The 25,740-nt window shown below is 34.9% G+C and overlaps 1 protein-coding gene across 3 annotated transcripts in view; it reads left to right on the top strand.

Annotated features, from left to right (window-relative positions):
- Positions 1-25,740, top strand: part of TTLL7 (tubulin tyrosine ligase like 7) — a 145,332-nt gene that overhangs the window by 63,309 nt on the left and 56,283 nt on the right. For all 3 annotated transcript variants that reach the window (XM_055341163.1, XM_055341164.1, XM_055341165.1), the window contains exons 8-14: positions 2,997-3,161; positions 7,835-7,993; positions 13,236-13,330; positions 15,484-15,631; positions 15,717-15,790; positions 16,803-16,938; positions 24,109-24,195. In XM_055341163.1, the coding sequence (XP_055197138.1) occupies positions 2,997-3,161; positions 7,835-7,993; positions 13,236-13,330; positions 15,484-15,631; positions 15,717-15,790; positions 16,803-16,938; positions 24,109-24,195 (864 nt within the window). The remainder of the gene's footprint in view (positions 1-2,996; positions 3,162-7,834; positions 7,994-13,235; positions 13,331-15,483; positions 15,632-15,716; positions 15,791-16,802; positions 16,939-24,108; positions 24,196-25,740) is intronic.

Genomic DNA, 25,740 nt, shown 5'->3' with positions numbered 1-25,740 from the left:
CAGTAATAGCAGTAGGGCTAGCCTAAGAATAAGAACTTAGATTTAAGATATATCTATGATAACATGGATAATATTGCTGTAATATACTGACAGGTTGGATCTGTAGAAGAGGAAAAGGGAGAGAGAAATGAAGGATAAAACTCAAGAATTTTGGCATGGGCAGTTGGGTGGATGGGGAATTATTCACCGTGACAGGAAATCCAAGGGCTTGCAGAAAGCTGGTGTGCTTGGTAGACATGCCTGAGCAGCCTCCAAATGGAGCTATGCTATAAGTATTTGGGTGTATAGCGTAGGTCTGGCGTTCACGAGAGAACCAAACTATAGGCCTAATTTGAGACTTGTCAGCTCTTAAATTATAATTAAAATAACTGGTGGGGTAAGAATGGGTTATAATACATTCTAATGCAGATAGTCATGTTTTGAGAGAAAAGAATAGGGGAAGATATAGAAAAGGGTAAGACTTGGAAGCTCATTTAGATGGTAAAGTGATTTATCTTAATAAATTATATGTATGTGATTTGCTTAAGCACATTCATAAGGAAATCATAAGGAAAGTTTGGAAGTCAGGAAATGTAGCCTCTGTGTCTCACTTTGCCAAGTGCTTTTGAATCATGTAATCTTGTGGCTTTGGCTCACATGTACAAAGAATTATCTTCTCCTGTGTAAGTGTCAGTGTTCCTTATATATCTTTAAATTTTCTTTTTTAAAAAAGTATTTTATTTATTTATTCATAAAAGACACAGAGAGAGGCAGAGACACAGGCAGAGAGAGAAACAGGCTCCATGCAGGGAGCCCGATGTGGGACTCGGTCCCAGAACTCCGGGATCACGCCCTGAGCCAAAGGCAGACGCTCAACCGCTGTGCCACCCAGGTGTCCCAATATATCTCTAAAATTTCAACGTTCACCTTTTTTGACTTCACAATCAAATTCCTAGATTAAGATAAGAAAAAGAAAAAGAAAAAAAAATGAAATACAAAATATTTTATCTAAAGTGTGATCACAATTATGTAGAAAGTAAACTTAAAAAATGGCTGGAAAAAATAAATCAAAATGTTCTCATTGGTTGTTTTTGGATTGCATACTCTTACATATTTGTTTCTTCCTGTTTCCAACTTTTAAAATAGTGAACATGTATTTTATGAAGAGTTGTGTATGTTTATAAGAAGTAAATATTGGTAATTTTTGGTAAAAATTTTTGGTAAAAATTTTTGGTAAAAAATATGGTAAACTACACATATGGAGATCATAAGACACAGAAATTCAGGCATTGAAATATAATAACCATTTATTTTTTGCTAACAGTTTAGCAGTCGGCCAGTTTTTCAAAAGTTTTGTATATCCCAATTCATTGTATTGAACCTACATGCTAAAAAAAAAAAAGAGTAGAGAATAGTTATATCCTTCTCATTCCCTGCAGGTTGCTATTTGGTTTATAGCTATCTTTGCTCCTTATGGCCAATGTCCAACTGGCAATGAATTGCTTAGAAGATTTTTGTCGAGGTAGATGTGAAACTGGAATTTCCAATCCTACTTACAAAGATACTGTTTTAAGAAAAATGCACAGTTCCATTTCTTACTCATTTTTTCACTAGGATAGCTATAGTTTTTATCATTGTCATTATTCTTTATTTTAAGAAATTATTGCCAAATGGAGAGTCCCTCAAAAACTTTCCAACCTTTTTTAAAATTTAAAAATGATTTATATTTTGGAAAGTAGGAAATGCTATGGGCTATGGTTTGATTCCTTTCCTTTTTCTTCAAATCAAGCAGTTATGATTAGACAAGCAGAAGATTTATGCTCTTTTAAAATATCACTTAATTTAAAGCTTTTTCTAAGTTTTGTTAGATTAGGGACTATGTCTGTCTTGCTTATTTTGTATTTACAGTGCCCAGTACCAGTTCCTGCAGGTAGTAAATAGGTACGCCTTAAATACTATTTAGCGAATGAAAAAATAAATTCTTAATTAGTGATGAGCACTTGGGTTAGTAAACTACATGTAGCTCAAATGATCAGTTCTGCACATTTGTTTCAAATGTTACTGTAGATCTAAGTTAATTGCGGTGAAGATAAAATATGATACAAATATACTTGGCTATTTGTATCTTAACCAAGATAATGATAATGTACATGAAGTATATATTCATTGTGATGCAACATTGCTATCCAAAGTAATTTATGGGAGTAGAATCATGAGGGTGGGATTAGATAGATTTGATGAATGTTTATGCTAGGTTGATATGGAACCATTAGATGTGTATTAGTTGACAATACTGAGAGGTTTTAAATTTTGGATTCCTTTTCAAGCTTTAGTTGAGGATAACAGTATCAACAAATGTAAGAATGTAAAGAGAGTAAGGCATAACAGCTCCTAAAAGGAATACTGTAAATTTACTGTTAATGATTACTGTTAATGACTCCACAGCATCGGGTGGTGCTTCTGTCTGCTGATTCTAAGCGCACTCTGTCTCTTGAATGAGTTCAAGTGGCTTCCCAGTCCCTATGGGAAGGCAGAGGTTGTGTTTGGTAGGCCTGCCGTTTAGTTTATACTACTTACTTGAGATTTCATTTTTTATTTTTCTTTGAAAAAAAACATAGAATGTTCTCTCAGAAAATTCTCTTTCCAAAACAAGTTTGGGTGAGAACTGTGACTAAAAACATTAAAAACAAATTAACAACAACAGCATTTTTCTTACTTAGCAGTGTATAATTTCACATTTTCATGTAATTATATATTATTATTATTTTAATACTATTTATGGTAGATATATTTTTGAGTAATATGTAAAGTAACCTTGTAGATGACTACATTTATAATTCTTTTATTGGAAATGTGCCATTCCATTTAATTTGAAAATTACCTAAATCATCCTGAAATTGTTGATCTATATATTTTATGCTTAAAATTGTCTTTCATCCTTGGTTCCCTTATTCTGTGAAACCTCACAGTTCTAGAGTCTCATAGGTGATAACAACTTTGGTTCTTACTTGTTACAGACCCAGTTATACATGCATCTAACAAACTACTCTGTGAACAAGCACAATGAGCGTTTTGAAAGGGATGAGACTGAAAACAAAGGCAGCAAACGTTCCATCAAGTGGTTTACAGAATTCCTACAAGCAAATCAACATGATGTTGCTAAGTTTTGGAGTGATATTTCAGTAAGATTATACCATTTTCACAATTAATAACTCTTTCCTCAGGTTAATTTAAAGGATCATCAGATTTTAAATGAAGAAGAGATTACATTAGATTGGGCAGATAAAACATTTTCATGAAGGAAGTGGGAATTGTAACAGATCTTGATAAGCAGTATTTTTACTGCTAGGGATGGGGGAGAGGGAGTTCTAGGTGCAAACAAAGCATAAGTAAAGGCGTAGATGTACGAGAAGAGTGATAAGTGGCTGGGGTTGGCATGGATGGTATTTTTGGGGATTCTGTGGGGATTTATGGCTGAGACAATATATTGAGGCAAAATTTTAGGTCCGAAAGATCAAAGCTTAACTTGGTGTAGGCAGTAAGGATTCCTTCCTTCCAGATTTTCAGAAAGGAGAGTAATAAGGCCAAAGCCTATGAATTTAAAGGATAAGTCTGAAAAATGGGTATAGGATGGGTTCGAGTATAGACCAAGAGTATGTAGAGGAAGGCACCTAGAGGAAGTTTAAGTGAAAAGAATGGCCCAAAATGAACCACAGTAGAAGAGATGACAGGTCAAGTTTGAGGTTAACTCAATGTCCAAGAAATCAGGGAGAAGCATTCAAATGTTTCTCTGCAGTTTTAAGGAGGAATTATGGGGAGAAGGATGTGGCTTTATTTGAAATAGAGTAGAAAGGAACTTATTTTGAAAAGAGGTAGAGCTTAGTTTTATAAGTGAAGGGAAAAAGTTCTATTCATTCATTTCATCCAGTCATTCAGTAAACACTTAGTGAACCCATAGTATAGGCTTGTTTCTGGCTAATAATCTGAAGATTTAGAAGATACAGTTCCTCAAAAAACTTAGAGTTTGGTAGGAAAGACCCACACAAAAATTGTTAATAAAATGTAATTTAGCATGTACAACAACAGAGGCATGCATTGGATTCTGTGGGACTGTAGAGGAAGACCACATATGGTAGCTTTCTGTGGGTGAGAATAGGAGGAGGGCTGCCTGGAGGTTTTGATGCCTGGACTAAATTTTTAAAAGGTTATGAGACTATGACAATGAGTTCTAACAGAGACTTATTGAACTTGAAATGTTTTCTCAGGTTAAAAAGATTAAGTAGTCAGTTAAAAGTATACATTTGGGATGTAACTGATAATTAAAGCCATGGCAGTGGATGGCATTGCAAATGATATGTGTAAAGAGAGAAAAGGAAGCATATCTGAGAAGGTAACCTAGATGAAACTGACTGTTTATTAATCCTAACAGAAGTATCACAATGGTATTCAAAGTTAGAAGAGGACTTAATATGATAGACTATGAAATATGATTTAGCTTTCCTTTGGGAGCAAATATGATATAATTTAAATAAATCTACCATGAAAAAGGACATGAAAGTTCATAGTTACCTGAATTTGGTTCTTTCAGGAAAATCAGAAAAGCCAGCATTATTATATTTATCCCTTTGTTGTTTTGTTGGTTGATATTTTTTACACCTTATTTTCTATATATCACAGAATGTAAATCCAGAGACTGTTGGGTGTCAGACAAGTAAAAAGGAGTGAAATGGTCTGGATAGAAGTAAATAGCGTGTGCTGGGAACTGTGGTAATTTGAAGAGTGTAAGACATCTGAAGGAGGTGGATACTATTCAGCACCAGCCTTGGTGCCACATGGTATTTTGGGTCTAGTGTGATTCATTCTTCTAATTTGTCAGTGGAAGCTCTAAGTCTCTTGATTTATAAATAAATGTTGGCAGCATATTCAAAACTTTTTAGAAATGCAGGGGTTCCAGCAAAAATGTTTGTCAGCTGGATTTTGTTAGAGACCCACCAACCTGTTAACTTTCTATTCTATCTTCCTGATAATCTAAATACATCCAAATAAGAAATTTGATTATGATAATGCTGTGTTTATTTACTTACTACCAATGCCTATTTTGCAGAAATTTAAAAAATATTTTAATAATGTTAATACTTAATAAAAATATTTAATAATGATGATTTATTATATAGCAAGTTAGATGCATCAAAAGGGTGAGATTTGTTATTTTGGGGCAGTAGCTCGTTGATGGGAGATCATTTATGATGATACCTGATGATTTAATGAACAGATCATTTGATCTCAGTGAGAACAAGAAAGTTTTATATGCTGTGTGATATTCCTTTTTCTTTACGCAATTTTTCACTTCCAAGTGGGTTTTCACTTCTTTGGAGAAGTCCTTGTGAAAAGGCGGAATTTATTGGGCTGCCTTGGTGAAGAATGTGTAGAGAAAATTAATCAGAGAGAAAAATTGGTTTTAAGTGGTACTTCCCCTACATAATTAAATTAGATAGAAGGTATAGAAGTAAGACTAATATAAATAAGAGGGTATGGAAAGGAACCTTTCTTTTAGAGCCTAAAATATAATTTTCATATATAGCTGGAATATGGCCAATGTGCATCTATTAAGCTCTGAAACATTTATGATCTCTTCTATAAATGGGTAAATTTTGTATTATTCTTGCCTACATTGGTTAGAATGTATAGTAACAATCTACAAATAAGCAATTATTTAATATTTAATAAACTTATTAACTTTTCCAAGCACATATTTTATAATTATATTTACTTTTATTAAGAATTATATATAAAGATATCTGCTTAGCATGAGTTAATGAAATAATATATAAAAAGGGAAGAGTTTGAGAAGGCAATCAGTAAATTTTTCTCTTAATGTCACAGTTTACAAAGTTCATGAATTTAACTTAGGACTTTTTTTTCCAATGACCTTTCTTGAGAGGGGTAATTTATCTAAAAAGTAACTATTTATGAAAACTAACTTATAGTACCCCCTATATAGCACAGAGATATGTATTTTGTGCAGATCAAGAACGAATAAGAAATCAATAGAAAATCAAGCCATGGAGATTACAACAATTATAATCACTCATAAAACCATCCTTACTGAGTGCTTTTTATATATTTTAGGTACAAATCTACAAATCATATTTCAAAGCAATGACACTATGCTGGACATTCTCAAAAGCATTAGTGGAATTTGATTTGTGTTTGGTTGTATCATCCCTGATTTTCAAATATACCTGCAGTCTTGCCTTGCATTCCTTACAAATGTGTGTTTTATGTAGAATAAACACAAATTTGTAATTCAGGGTCTATTAATATTCACTCTCCCCATCCTGCCTGTGTTGCTTCATGCAGACACTTATTAGCCAAGGTTTTAACTTTTTTTTTCTTCTTATTCTCCCGTGGCTTCACTAATGTATTGAAAGACTTACATGAAGTGGTTTTTGGTCTTTTATCTTTATATACTTTAGTATTACCATCAGTTTTTTATTTTTATTAAAATGTTCTGAGGATAACCTTTCATGGCATCTCTAAAACCCCAAATATGATCTGGGTGGGGATTCTGGGTGACAGCAGAATTAATTGCTGTGTCCCATTTTTTTCTCCCATGTAGTGACTATTGCTCCCACCATGTAGTGGAATGTTTGTCTTTGACTTGACGTATGAGGTAGTGTTCTGGAGGAATGGTTGAAAACTATAACAATGGTAGTAGTTAACGCTGAAGGTTTACTCTGTTCTAGACACTGTGCCAAGAGCTTTACATGGAGTCTCATTTTGTCTTACATCAGTCTTTTGCAGTAGATGTTATTACTATTTCCACTTTACCTTTGGGAAAAGTAGGACTCACAAAGTTTAAGCAACGTGACTGAGGTTGTACATATAGCAAGTAGCAAACCAGGGATGAACCCGGAAAGCTTGACGTTGGATGCGAGTTCTTACCTGCCATGCTATGTCGCCTATACCTGTAGAGAGGGACTTAAAAAGACAATATATTCTAAGAAAAAACCCCAGCAAGCAGTTTTTCCACAATCCATAGCTTGTTCTTAAACTTCAATAAACTCTTTGTTTTGTTAGCATTAGTAACTCACTCTAGTAGTATTGTGTGTCCTCCCAGCAGTTGTGGACAGCTATTTCTGTAGTCAGCAGGACTCTCAACTCAGATAAACCTTGTGAATTGCAAAATCATCACCACACACAGAAGCCCACCTCTCCTAGTTTCTGCCCGCCCTTCCAGCTTTTGTCTATGTTGTTTGTTGTAAGGAGAGTGCTTTACTCTCCTTAGAATTTTTTTTCCCCTGCCACTCCTAAACCTTTCTGTATGGTTTCTGAGAAGGCTAGCATATGATTCTAGCCTTCTTTATTTAACAGACAGAAGCCACATTTTATTTTACTTATTTGTTCACAGGTACTTTTGAGCATCTACTAAATGGCAGGCACTAGTGTTGGCACAAGGACATGGCTCTAACAAAATGAGAAAGATCAGCTGATTCTACTCGGCATGAAGTGGTGCAGTAAGAGATGACAGTGGCTACCTTTGACTCTAGGGTCACAGAAGGCCTTTCTGAATGTCAAGGCCAGGCATGGGAGTATAGGGAACAGTGTTCCAGAAAGAGGGAACAGTTAATGCCAGGGGCCCTAAGCAGGCAAGCAAGGCTGGAATGTAATGAGCAGGGTAAGAGTTGCATGAAACGGAATCAGAGCAGCGGCAGGGGCCACATGCCATAGAGCTTTGTGAACTTGACCAGGGTGCTGGTTTGTAAGTCCAGGCCTTATTTCCATATATGTAAACAAGATACAAAAAAAGTAAGGCATTTTTACCTTTTTTTTTTTTAAATCACTATACGTGCAGGAATTGGTTGTAAAGACTTTGATTGTAGCAGAACCTCATGTCCTGCATGCCTATCGAATGTGCAGACCTGGCCAACCTCCAGGAAGTGAAAGTGTCTGTTTCGAAGTCCTGGGATTTGATATTTTGTTGGACAGAAAACTAAAGCCATGGCTTCTGGAGGTAAGGCATTTCTTTAAGAAAGAGAAGTTACTACTGCTCTTGTGCATGAACGCAAATGTTTTTTCAATGTGTACTTGGCATAGTTGACTCATTAACTGAACAGAAAGAGGCCTGAATGGAGCATGTGGGAGGAAGAAAACAAAAATTCAGAGAATAGAACATTTCCAGGAATTGACGGATATGTGTTTGATACTACTTTTCCCAAACTAAGATCGATTGAATTTCTAAGCCAGGACTTTAATTGAATTTGCTTTTACTGATTTGTTATCTACTTTCTCCACTATTTTCCCAGCCTCACGGCCTCTACCACTTCATGACTTCTGGATGTTGTCTTTCCTCTGTGTGGGTGCCTGGGCTTCAGGACCACAGCCTCCTTGTCTTCATTGGGTTCCCCATTCAAACTCTCCAAGAAGAGAGAGGCTCCGATTGGTTCATTAATCAGTATTCAGTACCTCATACCCCAGCTGGCATGGATTCTCCTTAAGGCCATATAATATGCCTGGGGCTCCTCTCATGTCCAGACTGTTAACTTGTGCTTTTGGGTTTGCTGCCAGCCTCTGGTATGGTCAGAGTCATCATTATTTTTCTCTCATTATCATTTCCTATTAGGGAAATAAAGAAATGATATAAGGAAAAAATAAAAATAGTCTCTGTTCAAGATTTTTGTACCTTCCCTTCCAGTCATATTTATGTTACATCCAGAAGAAAACTTAGAAGTCTTGTGATCCAGTACTACCCCATTCAGTAGTTCCCTCTCCGACCCCTGATCTGGAGTCATAGAGTGCGTGGGCACAGAACACTGTGTTTGGGAAACTTTATCAGCAAAATATCACATACCCAAACACTCGTGTTTACTAGATTAGTTACATTAAGGAGCATATTACTATAGAGGGTCCAATCAACAAGTACCTTTCATTTTAAGCTGATTATTTTTTTGTTAATGATTTTGAAGTTGGAAGTTCCATCTGTAACTTGAAAAAGCAAATTGAATAAGTGATAGATAATCAAGACACTCAAAATATATTTTTAGGAAAGAACACTTTCCCAATTTGAGGGCTCATGGTTGTGTGTGTGTGTGTGTGTGTGTGTGTGTGTGTGTGTGTGTATGTGTTCAATTTCCTATGTGCCAGGAAAGTATATTCTATTTCCAGTCAAATACAGACATCAGATGTTCAAAGTTTGCTTTTGCATGGGTCCTAGAAAAAAGATAAATGTGAGGAATTTTGCTTATATTTTTGCTTCCTTCATTACTTAGATATGAAAGCATTTGACTCTGTACCTTACAAAGGCGTGATATTTTCTTCCTTAGGTTTCCTTCTTTGTCTGCAATTACCCCTTCCTGTTTTTTAACTTTATTTTTTTTTTCCTGTTCCTGCTACTTGCCTTTTATCTTTGATGGGATGGGGAAGAAGTGAAGGCACATGCATGAAGTGGAATTGAAACTATAGCAGGGAATAATGACTATGGATAACTAGTGTTTTTTTTTTTAATATAGTATATGGCATTTATTTTTTTTTTATTTATTTATGATAGTCACAGAGAGAGAGAGAGAGAGAGAGAGAGACAGAGACACAGGCAGAGGGAGAAGCAGGCTCCATGCACCGGGAGCCCGATGTGGGATTCGATCCTGGATCTCCAGGATTGTGCCCTGGACCAAAGGCAGGCGCCAAACCGCTGCGCCACCCAGGGATCCCGGATAACTAGTGTTTAAAGCATTTGTCTAACTGGAGCTTTGTATGAGCTTGGTAAATCAGAATTGACTGAGTGGTTGGATTCTGTATTTTTTTTTAAAGGCTCAAAACATTGTTTGCATTAATATTTCTTCATACTCTCCTCTCCTCTTCATCATCGTGTCCAGATCAGTAACCATTTAAAAACCCAACAATAATCAAAAGCTAGACAGCACTGTTTGCATTAACATATTTTCATTTTTGTTTCATTACTTCATCATTTTTCCAGATCAGTCAGAACCATTACAAAAACTTTACAGTAAGCAATAACTATGGATAATGAACATTTGTTATATTAAAACAATTAAAAGAATCTTATTTAGATCTTGCTTCTTTGTGTTTTCTCCCAGCTGCAATTGTAGTGGTTCTAACATATGTTGTTAAAAACCTTTTGGCACCATCAAGTGGAATAAGATAGAAGGTGCATCTGAGAATATGATAACTTTTAGTTAACTGGAATAATTGCAGGTAATGATTCATAGTAGCAAAATTGCAGAAATTTTCAAGCACAGAAACATTTTTTTGGGGAAAAATATGGAAATTGGGTAGGGTATGAATATACTGCTAACACTTTAATTACACTTGAATTAATTTCAACAAGTCATTGTGTCAGGGGGTGGAGATACAAGAAGACAGAATATTTATCCTGGCCGAGTGGGGACTCAGATATGTCTCGTGGTAATATTTACAAGGATAAGTAGGGAACAAACAATAAGGTGATTAATCTCCCTGTGTACAGATGTGTATTTCACAGTTAAAAAATCTTTGCAGAGGAGGGAACACCTGAGCAGAGTGTTTAAGGCTATAGAAGGTGTGGTGGGGACTGGAGGTTGGGAGAGATGGGGTTGGGGTGGGAAGAAATTACGCAGAGAGAACAGCACTAATTAGGGAGCATAGAATCTATAATAGATACTTTGATATGTGCATGAAATGATTTCCCTTGTTTTGATAGTAAAACTGTGATTTAGTTGGTCAATAAATAGTATTTATTAATTTAATTTGCTTTCTAATAGTTTGCAATTTTTGCATGCATTTACAAGCTACTGAACTTTAAGGCTCTAACCTCTGCTGAGCTTTGTTTGTTCTAGAATTGGGGTAGGAAATGAGAACCAAAGAAGCCATCCACATCACAGAGTAGAATTTTTTTTTAAAGATTAAATTTTTTAAAGATTTTATTTATTTATTCATGAGAGAGAGAGAGAGAGAGAGGCAGAGACACAGGCAGAGGGAGAAGAAGCAGGCTCTATGCAGGGAGGCTGACGTGGGACTCGATCCTGGGTCTCCAGGATCACAACCCGGGCCAAAGGCGGCACCAAACCTTTGGGCCACTGGGGCTGCCCTAAAGATTAATTTATTTGTGAGAGAGAGGTGTCCAATGCTGGGATCGATCTCACAACCCTGAGATCACAACTGGAGCGAAAGATAAGAGTCGAACACTTGACCAGCTGGGTCACCCAGGCACCCCAAAGTAGGATTTTGACTGAATGGAACCTTGATTTTCAGAGTTTCTTCTGTCTCTAGTTTTTACTTTCTCATAAAACTTTTGAAAAATCCAAGATGTGAATTGAAAAAAGTCTCTCTACTTTCTCATGTATTAGTTTTATCTAGTGTGGGTATATTTCTTCATAGATCAATTTCTTTTTTATGGTAATAGCAGGAATATTCTGAGATAGATAAGAGAGTCTGAGGTTACTACTATCCTGGAGGAGGGATATGTCTGGTAGTATTCCAGATAGCAATTTTGGAATGGAGCATCTAAGGAATTGTATAAAGATAGATAACATTTCAGTGAACCGCTTAATCATTGGTTTCTAAATGCCTGGTTCATTTTATAACCTTGTCCTTTGTAGCAACAGAACTATTGCTAATTGTATTACAAATTCCAGAGATTTGAATCAGTATGGACCGGTTAAAATTTTTTCATATAAAATGTGTTACTGTACCCTTTCTTCACACTTGTAAGAGGAAATACTTAAGAGTTGAGTTTGAAGCAGATTAATAAACTACCTGCATTAAATTTTGCCTGGAATAAATGGATGTTCTTGCCATTACCTAGCTGCTCCCTTCTCCTTGAGACCACATTGCATAGGCAGAAATATGTCCATCACCACCTAAATCAGCAGTCAGCAAAGGCATAATATAGTTTGGCCTATCCCTATAAGTGGAATACCATGCATCAAAATGATGGCATGAAAGGTTTTCATGATATATTGTTAAGGGAAAAACTTGGATTATAGAATAGTATTGTTAGTATAGATATGTATTTGGAAGGTAAAATAAATATACCAATATATATGCATAGCAAATATTTATCATTTATCAAATGGTTAGCAATACACCATTTATCAAATGGATAACAATCTACGAGGTGATGGGATTACAGTGGATCTTTTTGTTGTTTGTTTAGCTTCCATGTGCATACTTCTACTTGTATTTTCTATAGCTGCCAGTTGTAAACTGCATACCATCAGTTATTTTGTCTCTTGTGGAATGGAATTATGTAAGACAACTCTCTTCTATGACTATAGTGACATTGTGTTTTTTTGAGATAAGCTGTGAAATTAGGTGGTGGTCATGAAGCTAAGCTGGAGTTTTGAACTCAGCAGTGTTCTAGCCAACTGAGTTGATTAGGTAGTCTTCATAAACACTTGCTGTTCCAGTTACATTTTTTTTCCAGTTACGTTTTCATAGCAATAAAGACAAAAACAAAACTTCCAACCTCTTGAAGTGGTACTATATTGTATAATGGATTTCAGGGTATATTCAGTTACTTTACTTTTTATTTTTCATCTTAATGAAATCCTGGAAATGATGTTGGAAAGAACACTTACAAATGGCTCTCTTATTCCCATGAGTCCTTATACAGTTAGAGAGGCTCATAGAGGTTAGTCTGAAGCTACCCTAAATAGTATCTTCTGAGTTATATAACCAGTGGAAATGAAAATTGATGATTTAATTGTTTGATCCAGATAGGAAGAAAATAATTTACTTTTTTAGGCAGCAATAGACAAATTCATCCAGGAGATCTGAAGCAGTGAAAAGAGGGCACTGTTAGTTTCTACATGCTAAATAAATGCATAAATGATCACTTTATTGGTATCATGCATATTATTTTTGTTACATCATTATTGTTATTGTTAATACTGGTCCACTAACCTTTTTGTCAAGATGAGTCACCTGTAACTTCCCTTAACTTACAACCAAGAATGCATGGGGTACTAGGCTGGAGACAGTGGAGAGTAGGGAGAGGACGCAAATGCTGACCTAAGATCCTGAGCTAAGGCAGCAGGGGGAAAGTGGTGGTAACAGCATTCAGTTCCTTTCAACTCCTTGATTTAGGGTGGTGAGGAAGGGAGGTGTGGCAGTGGTAACTGGGCCATCTACCATGTAGAGCTTTGAGATTATTATAGTTTTCCTATTGGTTGGGGATCGTGCAGTGGTTTAACAAATATGTATTGAATATTAACCTACCAAAAAGTGGCTGATCTCATTGTTTTCTTTGTAAATTTCAGATTAATCGAGCTCCAAGCTTTGGAACTGATCAGAAAATAGACTATGATGTAAAAAGAGGGGTGCTGCTAAATGCACTGAAGCTACTAAACATCAGGTAAAGTATTTCTTCCATCATTTGGAGGGTTTTCATCACTTTTGGCGTGGAACAATCACTTGTATGTGGGATTGGTTTGCAATTTTTTCATGTTTTGTATTTTGAATTTCTTGATTTCATTCTTCAAACCCATTTATGTTTTCTTTTTAAATATCCTTTCCTCTCTACAGACTGCTTTTCCTTCTCTCTATATCATGTTCTGAATCTACAGTAAATATGGTTAAATAACAGTGTTGTTATAATTATTCAATACAGAGCATAAGGTTGAATTGGAGAATACCTGAGGAAAATCTCTAGATTATCTTCTTCACCTTACAAGAAGAAGCAGAGGTCATTCAGGAAGTTAAAAACATAACAACCCTCAAACATTTGGATTTCCTACCTTTCTGTTCAGAGATCTTCCCACTGTATCATGCAGCCTGGGTAAAGAGAAGAAAGAAACAATTGTTAAGGCAGGGTTAACCTTCCCGTTGAAAAGCATAGACAGGATTTCCTTTTTTTTTTTTTTTTTTTTTTTTTTTTTTAAGGCTGGATAATATTCCATTGTATGTATATACCAGATTTTCTTTATTCATCTATTGATGAACATTTAGGTTGTTTCTATGTCTTGGTTATTGTGAATAATGCTGCAGTGAGCATGGGGGTGCAGAACTCTCTTTGTATCCTGATTTCAACTCCTTTGGATATATACTTGGAAGGGGGATTGCTCCACTAACAGGATATTATTAAGCTGGTTGTAGTGTACATGATCATGGATCTCAAATATTTGAAGTGCTATTTTGTAGGAAAGCTTTTGGCTCCTTATGAAAGAAATTTGTTAGAAGTTTAATTGAATTGCCTAATGAAATAATGAGTCATCTGCCATTTTAAGTGTTCAAATAGTGTTTGGGGTGTTGGATTAAAGGACCTCTGAGGTCATTTAAACTCAGGGATTTTATGATTTCAATTGATTCTTATCGTCATTTAAAGAACGCTTAAAGAGTTGTGGGATGCTCCCAAGCAATTTATTTACTTTAAATAGTCCCAAGCATTTAGCAGATGCTTGCTTGAAGTAGCTTTATATGAGAAGCATTATTAAAAGAAAATAATAATTTTCCTTTTTGTTTGATAGATAAACTTGGTAAGAAATTTTCATATGGCCCCTTCTTTTGCTTGATCAAAGAATGATTTGCCTAAATTTAACTGACATTTCAATTATCCTAGAAGAAATGAATAGAAGATATATAAAAAGTGAAATTTTTGTTTATTTAGCTTACATGAGTGCATCAAATATTTTAGATTATTCAAACAATATACCTATACATATTTTTGCATTTATAATTATTATATAAGTAGGCCTTATGTTTTTCATTTTGTTTTTTGCGTAACTTTGCCAATGATGTCTTTGCCAACCAATTCAGGACAAAATCTATGGTGTTTTTGTCTTCTTAAAAGTGAGATAGTGAGAAATTTCTAGACTTAAAAGTAAAGGAAAGTTGGAATTCATTTTTCTTATTTTTTTGTAATGTTCCACTAAGAGAATGTAGTACAATTCTTAACATTTAGAGCATGTGCTGATGAAGTTTACATTGCAGATGTGCCTTTTCACTCTACCTAGTTGGAGTGTGCCATGGGCATATATGTGTTAGATTTGTCTTTCAAATCTGCACAATTCTTAATACAGTGTTTTACTTTTAGTATGGCTCCATATATATCCCAAAATTCATTTGTAAGCATACATTTTTAATCTCAAGAAAATCCAAAAGAAGGTACACTGCTCAGAGTATTCCATCACAACCCCTGGGAATATGGAACCTCCAATTTACTATATGGAGACCCACATTTGATGGATGATTAGATGAATATGATGTATGGGAATATATATATATATATATATGTTTACTACATATATGTTTACTATATATATGTTCACTAAATATATATAAATATATATTATTTATATATAAATATATTATAAATATATATATTTATATATAAATATACATAATATATAATATATAATATATATTTAGTAAACATATATATATACTAAATATATATATATATTATTTAGTAAACATTGATTCATATCTCCACTGTGTCTCCTCTTCTGCTAATTTTCCTCACAGGGAGAAGATCAGGGCTTATTTGAATTCCTGTGTTTTATATTTCAGGACCAGTGATAAAAGGAGAAACTTGGCCAAACAAAAAGCTGAGGCTCAAAGGAGGCTTTATGGTCAAAATTCAATAAAAAGGCTCTTACCAGGTTCCTCAGACTGGGAACAGCAGAGACATCAGTTAGAGAGGCGGAAAGAAGAGTTGGTATGAAAATTTTCACAATATACCTACAATTTGAACTGCATAATTCATTGGTCAGATTTTATTTGTAAAATTTATTCATTTCTAGAAAGAGAGACTCGCTCAAGTACGAAAGCAGATTTTAAAAGAAGAACATGAAAATCGGCACATGGGAAATTATAGGTAACTGTGCTTCCATTTTCATACAGATTGAAGAAGTGTCAAAACAACTGTTCTACATTTTTAGCCTTTTAGATTTACTTTGAGCACTGTTTCATTCCTGCTAGCCATCTTCATGGGTGGATGTATAAGATCTTTTAAATCTGATACTATCCTGTGACCTTATTTACTTGTAATGTAGTATTTTGAGAAAGTCAGGTTTTAGGTCTCCTAGTTTTCTTTCTGTCCATTCAGAGTGGTTGCTCTATTTTGTTTAAACCCAGATATATCAGGAATCAGGCAAATAATGAAAATGTTTTGAGGAGGCAGATATGAGACAATACAGAGGAATGTGGACTGTGTTGCACTGGAACCCCTCCACGGTATCCTTTGACAGGTTAAAAAAGGACACCTCTCCCCAAGTTCCTTGTATTTTTGGAAAGACTGCCCATCTTCTCAAGCTTTGGCATTAGCTTAACAGAATTGGGAGGTTTGGGGGCCACAGAGCTTCTCACTTTCTTGGTGAAACATTCTTTCCTGCAACAACAAGCAGTTCTTTCCATCAACAGCAACAAGGAGAACACATTCTTCTCATTCTATGTCTACCCTCTTCTCTCGTTTAGAGGCACATTCCACCTCCCTAAAAGAGAATATCAAGATTAATGCCCACATTCTTGTATACGTCAGTAAACACATGGTAATTGCACAACTTCCAGATTATTTCTCATCACCTGCTCTCTCCCATGAAGATCTGTATTTCTTCGACTGCAATTCTCCAACCACCTCTCCACAACCAAACCCTTATACTATGCCCTCTGAAGCTTTATTGTTTAATGACCATTCTCTAGATAAACTTTAACTTTTGTAGGTAACTGGTGAAAATTTGTGAATTTCTTATAACTGAATTCTTTATTTCTAGCACCTAGAAGAGTAACTGGCAGAGAGTAGGTTGTCAAGGAGTATCTAGGTAATTGGACTTAACTCTTGCACTACAATAGCCTCTTTTAAACAAGTTGGTTTATCTGATTTATTGTAGACGAATTTATCCTCCTGAAGATAAAACTCTGCTTGAAAAGTATGAAAATTTGTTGGCTGTTGCCTTTCAGACCTTCCTTTCAGGAAGAGCAGCTTCATTCCAGCGAGAGCTGAATAATCCTTTGAAAAGGATGAAGGTAAAAGAATGAATGTTTATAAAGAGAAAAATGAATGAAGCCAAATAATATGTTTTTAAAAACAACCCACCTTAGTCCCACATATAAAAACATTTGTTTTAAGATGCACTTTCCTTTTATTTTAACAGATGGTAGTATTTCATAACCAGGTGATTTCATAAATAAGATGTCTAACAGGACAAATTATACAGTAGATGTTGATATTATGTAGTAATATCAATCTATCATAATAAACATGTTTTCTTACAGAGATGTGTATATGTAACTGAATAAAAAATCCATTGAATTAACCTAATTGTTTATGATGCTCTCATTATTTGGATTGTAAGTGACATTATACAGTATATTTTCCCTGATACACTGCATATACCTGGCATGTGAGAAGTAATTAAAACACACACACACAGAGTAATCTGTTTATCAATATCTTTTGATGCATAATAAACCATTTATTTGCTCATATTCTGTAATCTTGGCTGGGCTCAGCTGAATAGTTTTTCAGCTTGGCTTCCTTGGAGTGAATTCTATTAGTTGCATTTATGTGGAAGTTCTTTTTTTTTTTTTTTTTTTTCATTTATGTGGAAGTTCAACGGGGGTTGGAAATCCAGGAGAGCTTCATCACATGGCTGTAGCCTCAGTTAAGATAGCTGGAACATCTGGGGAGCTGGCTCAGTGTCTCTTTCTCTTTACTTGGCTTCTTAGCAAGGTAGCCAGATCTTGTAACATGGTAGCTTGGAATTTCAAAAGGAAGCATTTCAAGAGGACAAGTGCTAATCAAGCCTCTGCCTGCTTGCATTGTGTTTGCTAATGTCCCATTGGACTAATAAGTGTAGGTAGACTTATTTATCAAATTGTACTTTATATTACTGGACATTTCACTATAGTGATAACCTTCCACTCCTTGGATGCCTTGTTATATTGAGTGATTCTAAAGTTATAAAGCTTATTATAGATTTTACTTTTCATGCAAATTCTGCAAAAAGATGTAAAGCCACTTTCAAGTTGGCTGCACCTAAAAGACAGAAGCAGAAGGAATTATGTGTATACTTCAATGCTCTTCTCTTCCAATAGTCTTTCTTTTGACATACACCAGTGTTTCCACCATTAGAATTATATCCTGTGGCCCTTTGTTTTCTTGATCAAGAGAGTGGGAGACCTTTGTTTATTTTCCATCACCTGTTCTGTACTGTTATTTGTTTCTTCTGTGGATACACATCTATTTCATCTTCTCATTACTCTGCTCCCAACCCCTCTTTTTCTGCTAGAAAACCTAGGGGTTTGGGAGCCAAATAGATCTACATTCAAATTCCAGCTCCCTTATGTGTTAATTTTATAACTTTAGAATAAACTATTTGATCAATAGCTTGCACATCACTAATATAGTAATATTAAAACTATACTTGAAAGGTTGGTTTCTAAGATAAAATTGAGGTTAATTAAGATAGTTGATTTAAAGTACTTGTCACAAAATAGGCTTCAAATCTTAATTCTCTTCCTTGTATTCTTCAAAATCTGGTTTAAATGTCATCACTTTGCCTGTCCTATTCCTTTGGTTTTTGAGTCTCTTATACAAATATCACACTATCTTCATTACTGTTGCTTTTGCCCTTTCTAGGTCCTTTATGATTCCATATACATCTTAGAATCAACTTGATTTTATATTTTGATTAATTTTGTATTACAAAGTGGCTGCTGGGATTGTAATTGGGACTGTAAAGAATCTATAAAATAATTTCTGGGGCAGTAACAGCACTGAGTTTTCTGATCCATTAATATGGCATATCTCTCCATCTACTTGAGTCTTTAAATTACTCAACTGTTTTATAGCTTTTGATGTATAGTTTTTACACATCTTTAATTAAATTTATTCTTAAGTATTTGATATTTTTGCTACTATTGCCAATAATATAGTTTACATTTTTTTCCTTTTAAATTTGTTCTTAGGATGTAAACATCTGATTATTTTTATATATTGCCCTTGTATCTAGCAATTTTTACATATTATATTTTTACTAACTGCCATCTTAAATTAATTTCTGGTTTTTATTTGGTTATTTAGAACCTCATTGCTTAATTTCCATACATTAAAAACTTCTCTTTTTATTTTTGTTGAAAATTTCTAGTTTATTTCATTGGTGTTAGAAAACATTCTGATTTCCCTACTGTAAAATGAACTGATACTTGCTTTAGCTCTATTAAGTACTTATTTTAGTGAATGTTCCAAATATACATGAAAATAATGTGTTACTACAGGTGTTGCTTATAGAGTTGAATACATGTAGTAAGTAAATTTGACTATTAGTGTTGTTCAGGTATTCTGTATCCTAATTTTTTGGCCTATTCATTCTAGCAATTACTGAGAAAGACTCTTAAAACTTCAACTGTGATTGTGGATTTAGTTCTGTCAATTTTTGTTTCATATACTTTGAAGTTATGAAGGTGTCTTTCTAATGAATTCATCCTTTTTATTTTATCATTATGAATTGTTTTTCTTTCCCTTGGGTAGTACTCTATGTCTTAACGTTTACTTTGTGTAACTAATGTGGTCACACTAGTTTCTTTCTTATGGTTAGTGTTTGAATGACTGTCTTTTCCATCTATTTATCAATTCATCTGTGTTCTTATATTTAAAAATATCTCTGGTAAATACCGTTTAGTTGGGTCATATTTGCTTTGAAATTTAGTCTCACCCTATCTGTTTCTTAATCCTTTCACATCCTTACTGGTTGTCTAAGTCTAATAGTTCTCTAACTAACCTTTCCTATTTATTCACATATATACTCTTTATTGTGTTCTGCATTTTGTCATGCAAAGTCTAACAAGAATTATCTTCAGTTTGAAGAAATGTTCTTTATTACTTCATATTCCTTGTAGCGTAAGTGTGGTGTTGATTAATTTTCTCTCTGTCTCTCTCTTTTATTTTGGGGGGGGTCAGAAATTATCTTTCATTTTGCCTTCTTTTTTAAGTGGTAGTTTAACTGGATATAGAATTCTTTCTTGGCAGCCTTTTCTTCCTTTTTTTTTTTTTCTCTTTCAGGACTTTTATGGATATCACTTATTTGTCTGCTGAATCCTATTGTTTCTATTCAGAATTCAACCATCATTATTCTTGCTTTCCTTCTAAATGTAATAGTCTTTTTCCTTGGCTGCTTTTTTTTTCCCTCCAGCATTTTGACTTTGATGTGTCTGTGTGTGGCTTTCTTTGTATTAATCCTGCTTTTAATTTTCTTAATTTCTTGAAGCTCTGGGTTAATGTATTTCATTAGTTTTGAAAAATCCTCCTCCATTTTTTCTTCAGATATTTCTGCTGCATTATTTTATATTTATCTCTTTATGGTACTCTAATTACACATATATTAGAGACAGGGACAGCATCCCATGTATCTATGATACTCTGTTCTGTTTTTCCTTTTTTTTTAAATGATAGTCACAGAGAGAGAGAGAGAGAGAGAGAGAGAGAGGCAGAGACACAGGCAGAGGGAGAAGCAGGCTCCATGCACCGGGAGCCTGATGTGGGATTCAATCCCGGGTCTCCAGGATAGCGCCCTGAGCCAAAGGCAGGCGCTAAACCGCTGCACCACCCAGGGATCCCTTTTTCCTTGTTTTAAATCTTTCTGTGTGCTTCAGTTTGGATAATTTCCACTAACGTATCTTTGCTGTGCCCAGTCTGCCATAGGCCTCTTCAATCACTTAGTAATTTTTGATTATATTTTTCAACTCAAGAATGTCCATTTGGTTTTTTAAATCTATTTTTCTGTTGAAATTCTGCATCTTCCATTCATTTTGTTCATTTTTCATCAATTTTCTTTAGCATATATATAGTAGTTATTTTAAAATCCTTGATTGTTAATTTTAACATCTGGATCATTTAAGGACCTGCTTTTTAAAATGTTTTTTTTTTTTCCTTTTTATCATGGGTCACATTTTCATGTTAGTTTGAATGTCCTACAATTTTTATTTGTTAGACAGTGTTTATTAAAAAAATCATAAAAATTGAGCTGATATTATTTTCTCCCCCAAAAAGGTATATCTTTCATCTTTCAGGGTGCTAAGGTAAGGGGCTAATCACTTTGAGCCAAAGGAAAGTTGAACAAAAGCAAAAATCAACAAGTGGAACTACATCAAACTTAAAAGCTTCTGCACAGCAAAAGAAATAATCAATATGAAAAGGCAACCTGCAGAATAGAAGAAAAATTTTGCAAACCATATATATGATAAGCAGTTACTATCCAAAATATATAAAGAACTCATGCAATCACATACCAAGAACAAAAACAACCTAACTAAAAAATGGACAGAAGAGCTAAAACAGACTTTTTTTTTCAAAGAAGACATCCAAAAATCCAACAGATACATCAGAAAATGCACTATATCACTAATCATCAGGGAGATACAAATGAAAACCACAATGAGTTATCATCTCATTCCTATTAGAGTGGCTGTCATCAAGAAGACAAGAGATAAGAAGTATTGGGGAGGATGTGGAGAAAAGGGAACACTAGTACAGTGTTGGTTGGAATATAACTTGGTTTAGCCAGTATGGAAAGCAGTATAGAGGTTCCTCAAAAAGCTAAAAATACCTTATGATCCAGCAATTCCACTTATGGGTATATACACAAAGGAAATGAAAACCGGATACCCAAGTGATAAATTCACTCCAGTGTTTATTGCAGCATTATTCACAGTAGCCAAAATTTGGAAACAATGTAAATGCCTGTCAGTGGATGAATGGATAAAGGTGATGTGGTATATATGTACAGTGGAATATTTTCAGTCATGAGGAAGAAGGAAGTCCTAACATTATGACAACATTGATGGACATTGAGAACATTATGCTAATTGACATAAGTCAGACAGAAAAAGACAAATACTATAGGATATCACCGATATGTGGAATCCAAAAAAGCCAAACTCATAAAAAGAGTAAAATGGTAGCTACAAGGGTTGGAGACTGGAGGAATGAGAGAGAGATTGTTTAAGGATACAATCTTGCAACTAGTAGTAAATAAATCCTAGAGACCTAATGCACGGTATAATGAATATAGACCATACTGTATTCTAATCATCAAACTTGCTAAGAGATATTAAGTCCAATCAGAGAAAAAAAATGATAATTATATGATATGATGGAGAAGCTAACTATTACAATGGCAATCATATTAAATATATAAATGTGTCTTTACACAGTGTTATATGTCAAATTTATTTCTATTAGTAAAAAAAGAAAGAAAAATTGAACTTGGTTCAGTCTGGGTTGTAGTATTTTTAGTTTACCATCTTGTTTCAAGTGCCTCAAGGATGAAATTTATTCAGTGTTTGTTACAGAGCTCATTTTCTTTTTTTCTTTTTTTTTTAAGATGAGTTTATTTTTTTTTTAATTTTTATTTATTTATGATAGTCAGAGAGAGAGAGAGGCAGAGACACAGGCAGAGGGAGAAGCAGGCTCCATGCACCGGGAGCCCGACGTGGGATTCGATCCCGGGTCTCCAGGATCGCGCCCTGGGCCAAAGGCAGGCGCCAAACCGCTGCGCCACCCAGGGATCCCACAGAGCTCATTTTCTATTGGTATCTAAAAACTGTAAGATATTACTGGGTTTCACATGCCTGTATCCTCCTACTCCACTACATACGCAGTAAAATTGCTGTCAGAGAGACCCAGCAGGTGAAGAGAACCAGCACTGTGGATTCCTTTAGATGTTGCACTAGGACACATGATTGTTGAAAACTCTATTGTATTCTCTTTATTCCAGCAGAATCTCCTTGCTTATTATAGACATGGTCTCTCTGTGTGCAGACTGGACAAATGATCCCAAAGTAGAAAGTAGCTTCTTATCTCTGCTTACCTAGAACTTTCCCCCCTTTGATATACAGTTTCTTTTAAACTATTTTTTATCCACAACTTTCTGATGTCTTAAAAAATATGATTGTTAAAAAATATGATTGTTTAGTTTATCTTTTTCTAGCTGCTATAATGAAAGTGTTATCTATTATGACCTTCTTTCTCCTAAACAGAAACAGAACTCTGAGTTTCTTTTTAACTATCTTGGTTTGCTGTCACTGGAATTCATTGTAGGATTATTATTTAATCAAAACATTATAGCAAAGGGCTTCTGGGTAGCTCAGTTAGTTAAGTGGCTGCCTTCGGTTCAGGTCAAGATCCAAGAGTCCTGGGATCCAGCCCCTCATGGGGTTCCCTGCTCATGAGGGAGTCAGCTTCTCCCTCTGCCCCTCCCCTCACTCATGCTCATTTTCTCTCTCTCTCTCAAATAAATAAATAAAATATTTTAAAAAATCATAGCAAAAGTATTTTGGTATTCTAATAGCTAAGCTTTTTTGAATTGGGATGAAGAGTAACTTCTTTTACAAATTTCCATTGCACAGTGAGATTTCTAGTTTCTTCAAAAACCATTTTTTAAGAGACATTGAAATATGTCAAATATATAAATGAAGATGTGATATTTTAAAGGTTGAATAAATAGCTCAAGGAAGTTATTGATTATACCTCTTTCAGCATAGGTATTATACTCATATTGCTCTGGTTGGGTCAACATTTACTTGAGTTTATATGTTTTTGTAACTTTTCCCCTTAACTTCACAATGACTTTAGAAGAACATAAGAGAAGGTATTATGCCCATAGAATGAAAATCTTTCACAAAGTTCTAAAGATACCCCTTGCACAATAGTTAAAATTTTGAAAGTCTAATTAAATTGTGCCCATTTACCAAATACTAATATTAGATTGTTCTAAATGAAACTATTAGGCCAATCATCAATTTTCTTCTGATGTTGTAATATTATTTTACACTAATAATATAGAAATCACTGGTGAAATTGTGCTCTGGAAAACTAGAGTGAACTTTTAGAAATTTAAAAATGTTCAATAGACTAATTTATTGAATTGTATTATACTCAAGATTTTAATAGTACTAGAGGATACATTTGTTTATGATATTAATATATAGTAGATTTCAGCTATATATTGTTTATATTGCCAGATTTTATTGAAGGTTTCTTCAAGAGATTTTTCCATGACTCTCTATTTCTCATTTGATCTGAGCAATTTTAGTTAAATAGTTCTAGGACTCCTTGTTGTACACTGTTTTATGGAGATTAGTGAACCTGGAAAAATTCTAGAGCCATTAGTGATCATAATTTTAATATTTTTTAAGGAGGAAGATATTTTGGACCTTCTGGAACAATGTGAAATTGATGATGAAAAATTGATGGGCAAAACTTCCAAGCTTCGAGGACCAAAGGTGCAGTACCTCTACATTCTTAAGTATCGCAGTAGATGCTACCAAGTGCAGTTGATTTTACCTTTATAGTTCTTACTGTAAGAATGACTGATGCCACTTTCAAGGAACCATATGGACTATGTGTCCAGTGCAGATAGAGTTAGGGAGATATACTCAGGAGAAGTTTTGTTTTGTTAGTTTCCCTCAGTTTTAAATTCTTTACTAATGCTAGTGAAAGCCCTATGAGGTAGGGCCAAGAGGGACATAAAACTAGCACCCTTATTCCATACTCAGTATTAGATTTTTCTCAAATCTCTAGACTTAAAAATCATCAGAGATGTGTAGCATTATAGGTAAGGCAAATCATGACCCTGAAGAGCCTCATGGGAAGTCCCACTATTGCTGACCTAGCAGCATTAACATTGTGTTAGTTAAAATAGGTATGGTTTCTAGGAATAAACAGAAAGCTATCATGCAAACAAAAATGGACAGGTGTTTGCCTTACCTTCATCCTCTCTTTAGTGACGATCTACATGTTCCTTTTTAATATGTCCAAGTCTTTGCTAGTAGAGTAGGAAAGTGTTGAATTTGTAAAATCTTGGAAACTTTTTATTTAGTTGTCATTGTTGTTGTTTTAGTTTACATGTCAGCAATACAAAGCTATCTCTGGGGACACCTGGATGGCTCAGTGGTTGAGCATCTGCCTTTGGCTCAGGTCATGATCCCAGGGTCCTGGGATCGAGTCCCACATCAGGGTCCCCGCAGGAAGCATGCTTCTCCCTCTGCCTGTGTCTCTGCCTCTTTCTGTTTCTCATGAATAAATGAGTAAATCTTAAAAAAAAAACCCAAAACCAAAGCAATCTCTATATCCTTATATACATCATCCTTCTCTGTTATGCTTTCTTGCTTTTTTCCATGTGTCTGTAATTCTTTCCTATTTAAAAAAAATCCTTTGTTTCTTTATTGATTATAGACCTTCTAGTCTGGCTGAATCATTGCTGCCTTCATGAAATCTTTCCTCACACCCCAGTTGTTTTTTTTTTTTAAGATTTTATTTATTTATTCATGAGACACAGAGAAAGAGAGAGAGAGAGAGAGAGAGAGAGAGAGAGAGAGAGAGAAGCAGAGAGACAGGCGGAGGGAGAAGCAGGCTCCATGCAGGGAGCCTGATGCAGGACTCGATCCCAGGTCTCTAGGATCAGGCCCTGGGCGGAAGGCGGCGCTAAACCACTGAGCCACTTGGGTCGCCCCACACCCCTAGTTTGACTTAGATCTTCCTTCTTCTGCTGTGCTACAAATAACACTTTTAGAGCAGTCATGAGAATTGTGTGCATGTTTGCTTCATGACAATTGTGTGCATGTTTGCTTTAGTATGAACTTGTAAGTACTTTGAGGGTGAGCCCATTGTCATCTCTAGCACCTGGCACAGTGTTTGACACCTAGAAGGTTATCAAAGCCTGTTAGTTAAATTTGTTGAATGTGTCTACAAGGATCTCATTGGCCAGTGGAAGAACAGATAGGTGAGGCAAAGTCCAGGGTACATAGTGGCAAGTGCTGTAATAAAGG

The sequence above is a fragment of the Nyctereutes procyonoides genome, unplaced genomic scaffold, assembly GCF_905146905.1.
Source record: "Nyctereutes procyonoides isolate TBG_1078 unplaced genomic scaffold, NYPRO_anot_genome, whole genome shotgun sequence".
Lineage (NCBI taxonomy): Eukaryota > Metazoa > Chordata > Mammalia > Carnivora > Canidae > Nyctereutes > Nyctereutes procyonoides.
The sequence above is the reverse complement of the archived record's forward strand: the minus strand, read 5'-3'. Positions and strand labels throughout refer to the sequence as shown.